This window comes from Sander vitreus, chromosome 5, assembly GCF_031162955.1.
Source record: "Sander vitreus isolate 19-12246 chromosome 5, sanVit1, whole genome shotgun sequence".
Taxonomy (NCBI): Eukaryota; Metazoa; Chordata; class Actinopteri; order Perciformes; family Percidae; genus Sander; species Sander vitreus.
Genome location: NC_135859.1, coordinates 38,069,430 through 38,076,929, shown reverse-complemented (window position 1 = coordinate 38,076,929; position 7,500 = coordinate 38,069,430). Strand labels below are relative to the sequence as shown.

Genomic DNA, 7,500 nt, shown 5'->3' with positions numbered 1-7,500 from the left:
GCTAGGCTAACAGTTTCCCCTGCTTCCAGTCTTTATGCTAAGCTAGGCTAACAGATCACCCTGCTGCCAGTATGTATGCTAAGCTAGGTTAACAGTTTCCCTTGCTTCCAGTCTTTATGCTAAGCTAGGCTAACAGTTCCCCCTGCTTCCAGTCTTTATGCTAAGCTAGGCTAACAGATCACCCTGCTGCCAGTATGTATGCTAAGCTAGGCTAACAGTTTCCCTGCTTCAAGTCTTTATGCTAAGCTAGGCTAACAGTTTCCCCCTGCTTCCAGTCTTTATGCTAAGCTAGGCTAAACGTCCTGGACTCTGAGATGAAACTGATTTTATTGTGGAGTAGACTTGTTTTTAAAGAAGAGTGATGAAGAGGGAGGATGAAGAGGGAGGATGAAGAGCAGATGAATGAGCAGAGGGAGGATGAAGAGCAGATGAATGAGCAGAGGGAGGATGAAGAGGGAGGATGAAGAGCAGATGAATGAGCAGAGGGAGGATGAAGAGGGAGGATGAAGAGCAGATGAATGAGCAGAGGGAGGATGAAGAGGGAGGATGAAGAGCAGATGAATGAGCAGAGGGAGGAAGAGAGGAAGACAAGTCTTTCTCTCTTCTCCATGTCTGTGCAGATCATTTGAGGATCACTGCTTTAGTTCTACCAAGAAACCAGAAAATATATGAAGTCTGGTGTGTTGTAGTAAAGCAGTCCCATCACGTTAATCACATCGATCACAGACTCTCATCCTGTCTTCTTGATCTTACTTTGTGTTATTATTTCATAATAATTACACATATTTATTGTAAGGGAATGTCCCAGCTGAAGCTGGTTCTCTGGTTTTTAACTTTAATAAATGCAACATCGTTCCAAAAGTCAACGAGGAATCCTGTTAAATAATCCTGATTTACATATTGACCAAAATAATGGTGATTATGATTTTTTACATAACCGAGCAGCGCTCAGCTGTTTCAATGGTGTGTCTGTGTGTGTGTCTGTGTGTGTTTGTGTGTGTCTGTGTGTGTTTGTGTCTGTGTGTGTGTCTGTGTGTGTGTGTGTGTGTGTGTGTGTCTGTGTATGTGTGTTTGTGTGTGTGTCTCTGTGTGTGTGTGTGTGTGTGTGTCTTTGTATGTGTGTTTGTGTGTGTGTGTCTGTGTGTGTGTGTCTGTGTGTGTGTGTGTGTGTGTGTGTGTCTGTGTGTGTGTGTGTGTGTGTGTGTGTGTGTGTGTGTGTGTGTGTGTCTGTGTGTGTGTGTCTGTGTGTGTGTGTGTGTGTGTGTGTGTGTGTGTGTGTGTGTGTGTGTGTGTGTGTGTGTGTGTGTGTGTGTGTGTGTGTGTGTGTGTGTGTGTCTGTGTGTACCTGGGGACTCCCGGTGGGGGGGCTCTGTTGGGTCGGGAGGGCACGTTGGGTGCTCCAGGATCTGGAGACACCGCGGGGCGAGATGGAGGGCCGGGGGCTGCTCGTCCGCCGGGACGGGGGGGTCCAGGAGGAGCCCGACGCTGGGGGGTCGGACTGGACATGGGAGACCTGCAGAGACCAGCAGAGACACTCAGAGACCAGCAGAGACACACAGAGGCCAGCAGAGACACTCAGAGACCAGCAGAGACACACAGAGACACTCAGAGACCAGCAGAGACACTGAGAGACCAGTAGAGACACTCAGAGACTTCTTCTGGCCTCCGGCAGAGCGTTGGCCTTGGCGTAGCTGGCCATATAGCACTCTGTGGGGCAGACGGTTGTAGGGCATCCTTATGACATGCCCCAATCAACGCAGTTGGTGCTGGGTGATTGTGGCCTCAATACTCTTACAGCACGTGGGTACGGCGAACAAGATGGCGGCTGATTAGGGATCCTCCGCTCTCCGACAGGTACATTTAGGATAATACCAAAGTATAGGCTCAAGTTATATTAAAATATTACCCACGTTGCGAAGAGAAAACAGCCGACGCTATTTTGGAAAAGTGAAATAACCGAAATTAAACGAAATGGCCACGTCGAAATATGTCAAAGGCACAGGCCGCATGGCTACGCAAAAAAGCCCTCCACATGAAGAAGAAGGCCCAACAGGTGACCCACCTCCCAGCCTCGACTGTCTGTTTACAGAAATTACTAAAATGAGCAACACACTACAGAGTGTCGCTACAGATGTCTCAACTATTAAAGTGATGACAACGGAGTGACTGCTATGGTGGATGTAGAACGCCTAGAGGAGACCTCAGAGCAGCTCCACACTGATGGAGACGAGGAATAAGCTAATGGATGCAATGTGGGACCGCATACAAGCCCTGGAAAACCACAGCAAAAGGAACAACGTGAGGCTCATAGGCCTGAAAGAGACTTTTGGGACTAATGGGACATTGTTGGGCTGTGTTCAGAAAATTTTGACAGAGGGGCTGGGGCTCTGGGCTGATGCCGAGTTTGAGATTGAGAGAGCACACCAGATCCGGAGCGGCCTCCACGACCGGTGCTGATAAGGTTCCTGAGACAGTCAGCGAGGGACAAAGTGATAATGGCAGCTAAAGAAAAACGGGGCTTCGTATGGGAAGGATGCCGACTATCTGTATTCCCCGATGTGACAAAATAGTTGGCGGAGAAGAGGAAAACCTTTACCTCGGTGAAGCGTAGACTGCAGGAGCGGGAGGTGAGGTACACGCTGGCCTTCCCGGCCACACTGTGCTTGATGTAATGGTGTAGTGTTATTGTACAGAGATACTCTCCCTGTTTTAGCAGTTCTGCAGGAATATTGTCAGAGCCAGGAGACTTGTTGTACTTCAGGGAGTGGACAGCTGACAGAACTTCCAGGAAGGTTGGAGGTTAGCTAAGGTTTTCAATGAGAGGAAATTCAGGCAGTTCATCCAGGATGGTATAGTCTGCATCAGAGTCCTGATTTAGTAGGGTGTTAAAATGTTCAGCCCACCTCTCCAGGATGCTATTCTGGTCTTTCAGGACTTTGAGCCCCTCTGCTGTTTTCAGGGGAGTGATGAGGTGACTTATTGGGCCATAGATGGATTTGACTGCATTGCAAAAGTTGTGCATATCATTTCTGTCAGCGAATGACTGAATTTCATGTGCCTTCTCCATCTACCACTTGTTCTGTAAGGGCCGCAGAGTTCTCTGCACTTCCCGACGAGCTTTTTGCCTTTGCTGTCTGGTGGTGCTGGATAAGGTTTTTTAGGGTTTCCTGATGTGTTTCTTAGTAGGTTATGGATGGACTCTGAGTTGTTATCAAACCAGTCTTGATGGTTCTTGCTCCTATAGCCAATTGTTTGGGCTGCTGCTTCATGAAGGGCTGCAGTACTAGAGGTCCACTGCTGTTCTGTGGTATTTCCACCCCTCAGGAGGAGTTCTAGCTCCCCTACTTTCTCAGCCAGGGAGCGATGAAACTCATTTCTTGTAGCGGTGACTTCCAGGCGGACACAGTCTAAGCGCCCCCTGCTGGGTCCACGTTTTCGCACTTTCATGAGGACCTTGGTCATGATCATGCGGTGATCTGTCCAGCATTCTGCACCTCTCACGTCCCGGGTTATGAGAACGTCTCTGATGTCACAACGTTTCATGATAACATAATCAATCAGGTGCCAATGTTTGGACCGTGGGTGCATCCATGATTTTTTGTATTTGGTCTTTTGCTGGAAGATGGTGTTGGTTATGGTCAGGTCATGCTCAGAGCAGAGGGTAAGTAACCTCATGCCATTTGAGTTAGCCTGACCAATCCCATGCCTGCCAAGTACTCCATTCCATATCCCGCTGTTCTGCCCAACACGAGCGTTGAGGTCCCCAAGCAGGAGGATCTTGTCGTTCTTGGGGATCTGTTGGAGAGCCTCATCCAGTATCTGGTAAAAGGAGTCTTTAGACTCACTGTCAGATGGTAGAGTTGGAGCATACACACTTAGAAGTGTGGCATAACGGTTCTTCACCAGGGGGATACAGAGGGTCATCAGTCTTTCACTGATGCCCACGGGTGTTTCAGTGAGTCTTGGCAGTAGTGTGTTCTTAATGGCCAGTCCGACATCATGCAGATGTTGTCCACCTGGGGGATAGCCTTTCCAGTAGAAGGTGTAGCCCATGCCCTCCTCTGTTGGAGACCCCTCATCAAGGAGCCTGGTTTCACTCAGGGCAGCAATGTCAATGTCATAGCGTCTCAGCTCGGCTGCAACCAGGGCTGTCCTTCTATGGGGTCTTTCAGACCTACCATAGGAGTCCAGGAGGGTTCTTATGTTCCATGTTGCCAGTTTAAGGTTGTAGATTTGTTTCTTCTGTTTCGACAGCAGAAGAGGAATGACCCGACATGCGCGGTATACTGTCCAGGTGTGAGTTGAGTGGGCATTTTTTAGGCCAGCTTTTCTAGGCCTTTCCTCAGCTTGAGGTGAGCAGTGCAGTCCCTAAATAGGGCTGCTCAGTCGCGCAAAGGTCTGCCGAGAACAGCTGCCACTCAGCCCCAGCTGTTAGCGACCAATACCCGTGCCGCTGACGTGCAGGGCTCTGACTAAGAGCTCCCAGTCTATTCAAACCTGCACCCGTCGTCAGACACCCTATCACCGCCAGACTTCAACCAGGTGTAGATCCAGGTAATATTCACCATGGTCAGAGGTGGATACCTGCGCAACAATTTTTTTAAAGTGCTAAAGGAGGTGGCTCTCCCCAGTAGCACTATCGTCACCATGATGAGGTAGGTCTGGTGGCATGGGTGGGCCCAAGACGACCAGCTCCCCATCCTGGCTGCAGGAGGCTGCCGGGACCTAGCTCTGTTTAGGCCTGCCTATTACGCACCGCCAGCGCATTGCTTTTCTGTTGGGGTGTGCTCCGTTAGCCTTGCCTCAAGAGGCTAACTCACAAGGCAGTGGGGCTATTTGCCCATAGCTGGGGCAGTGGTTGATGGGCGTCAGGGCATTTCCACCATGTGGTGGGCCTGCACACCACATCTCTGGGGCCAACTGCTGCTCCGTGTGGCCGCGAGGAGGCACTGCAAAAGTCTTGGTGGTGGAGAGGCTATGTACTGGCGAAGGAGACTTACGCGCTCGCCTCCCCTTTTCACCTCCTATGAGGGGGCTAGCCAGCGGCAGTAGCTAAAAAGGAGAAAGCAGCATGCAGCATGCACTAACTACAAGCACCTCCACACTACTGCACGAGATGCTTCACACACACACCCTGTGCTACACACACACACACACACACACACACACAGACACACACACTCAGAGATACACACAGACACACACACACAAACACACAGAGACATACACACACACACACACACACACACACACACACACACACACACACACACACACACACACACACACACACACACACACACACACACACACACACACACACACACACACACACACACACACACACACACACACAAACACACAGAGACACACACACACACACACACACACACACTCACTCAGGGGTCTGTGTAGCAGCTGAGCTGTTGGTTGCTAGGTTACCTGCGTCCCGACGGCATCCCGGTCACCTGCAGCCAGGAGTCGTCGACGGGCGGCGGCATGGGCGTGGTGATGGTGGAGGTGCTGATGTCACCGATGAGGCTCAGACCCTCACGCAGGGCGTGGTACATCCTCAACATCTCATCACGGTGCTGAGCCTGGGGGGGGCAGAGAAACAGACAGGGAGGGAGAGACAGGAAGAGACAGGGAGAGAGAGACAGGGAGAGAGAGAGGGAGACAGGGAGAGAGACAGGGAGAGAGAGAGGGAAAGAGAGAGACAGGGAGAGAGACAGACAGGTAGGGAGAGACAGGAAGGGAGACAGGGAGAGAGAGACGGGGAGAGAATGACCGGGAGAGAGAGACAGGGAGAGAGACAGGGAGAGAGACAGGGAGAGAGAGACAGGGAGAGAGAGAGAGAGAGAGAGAGAGAGAGAGAGAGGGAGAGAGCGAGACAGGGAGGGAGACAGACAGCGAGGGAGAGAGAGACAGACCGGTAGGGAGAGACAGGAAGGGAGACAGGGAGAGAGAGAGAGATGGGGAGAGAGAGACAGGAAGAGAGAGAGAGAGAGAGAGAGAGAGAGAGCGAGACATGTCTATATAAATCTGGACTTCTATCACTTAGTGATCTAATGATCTAAGTTAGTTGGTTGGCCAGCCTTAGTTCAGCTAACGTTGGCCAGCCATGTTTGAGACATTAGTAAGAAATAATAATAATAATCCTGGCGAAGGTGTGAAGGACACAGACAGGATGCTGTGCTGTTGTTGTTCTCATGACTTATGTGTCAGATCTTTCTGTTTGGGGGGTGTATGGTGATGTAGTTGAGTTATAAACATTATGCAGCTGAGGAAAGAGCCAGGATCTGTTTGGAGACCAATAGGAAGGAAATGTCCATTTATTCTACATCAGTCAGCATCACGTGTGTTCGTGGAAGCATTAACAACAAAGATATGACTCATTAACTTCAACAGAACTGACACCAAACTCTAAACACATTTATCATTGTCAACATATATATTGTCTGTCTGTCTGCCCGTCTGTCCGTCTGTCTGTCTGTCTATCAGTCTGTCTGCCTGTCTATCTGTCTGCCTGTCTGTCCGTCTGTCTGTCTGTCTGCCTGTCAGTCAGTCTGTCTGCCTGTCTATCTGTCTGTCTGTTTGTCAGTCTGTCTGTCTGTCTGTCTGCCTGTCTGCCTGTCTGTCTGCCTGTCTCACCTGTTCCTGGGACTCCTCCATCAGGCTGTTCTGGTCTCCGCAGGAGTAAAGATTAGCCAGCAGGTCAGAGTGGATGAACTCCTTCGTCTGGGGAGCAGAGAGGAAGTTACATCACTTCCTGTGTGTGTCTGTGTGTCTCTGTGTGCGTGTGTGTGTGTGTGTGTGTGTGTGTGTGTGTGTCTCTGTGTGTCTCTCTCACGTTGTTGACCATCAGGTGCATGATGGTCTTGGGGATCAGGTCCCGGACCGTGCGGTGGATGATGGACAGGTACGAGTCCACCAGGTTCCTGACGATCTCCACCTGTCTCTCCAGCTGAGGGTCCAGACTGTGGATCTGCCCGTCACTGCTCGCCTCCTCCGCCTCCACCTGCACCAACATGGCCGTTAACCACACACACAACCTCCACCTGCACCAACATGGCTGTTAGTTAACCACACACAACCTCCACCTGCACCAAAAACGAACAACAAAAATGTCCCATAAAAAGTGCTGAAAAGTACAGACAAAAACATCTGAAAAAGTGACATAAAAAATTGGAAAAAAGCTTCAAAAACGTCGGGAAAATGTCGAAAAAAAGTCACAAAACCATCGAGACCAAAATGTAAAATTTTGACCCAGAAAAACAAAAAGTTGCATGGTTGATGGGGTTTGGTTTTAAATGGGGTGGACAGAATAATAGGAACCACTGTCAGTATAAAAGAAGACAGGAACTCACCTTCTCCTTATCCTGCAGGAGGAAGAAGACATAACGGAGGTCAATACTTTAATTATTATATCTTATAAATATCTTATAGTAGTGAATAAGTACTGATGATGTAACACAATACTATAGTAACGATGTGTCGTAC

At 49.7% G+C, this 7,500-nt stretch overlaps 1 protein-coding gene across 1 annotated transcript in view; it reads right to left on the bottom strand.

The window, feature by feature from the left end:
- Window positions 1-7,500, bottom strand: part of LOC144517739 (dynamin-1-like) — a 29,188-nt gene that overhangs the window by 5,241 nt on the left and 16,447 nt on the right. Inside the window, exons 18-22 of the mRNA XM_078249864.1 lie at window positions 7,368-7,379; window positions 6,851-7,018; window positions 6,652-6,738; window positions 5,443-5,597; window positions 1,346-1,513 (exon numbers count right to left, since the gene is read on the bottom strand). Of these exons, the coding sequence (XP_078105990.1) occupies window positions 1,346-1,513; window positions 5,443-5,597; window positions 6,652-6,738; window positions 6,851-7,018; window positions 7,368-7,379 (590 nt within the window). The remainder of the gene's footprint in view (window positions 1-1,345; window positions 1,514-5,442; window positions 5,598-6,651; window positions 6,739-6,850; window positions 7,019-7,367; window positions 7,380-7,500) is intronic.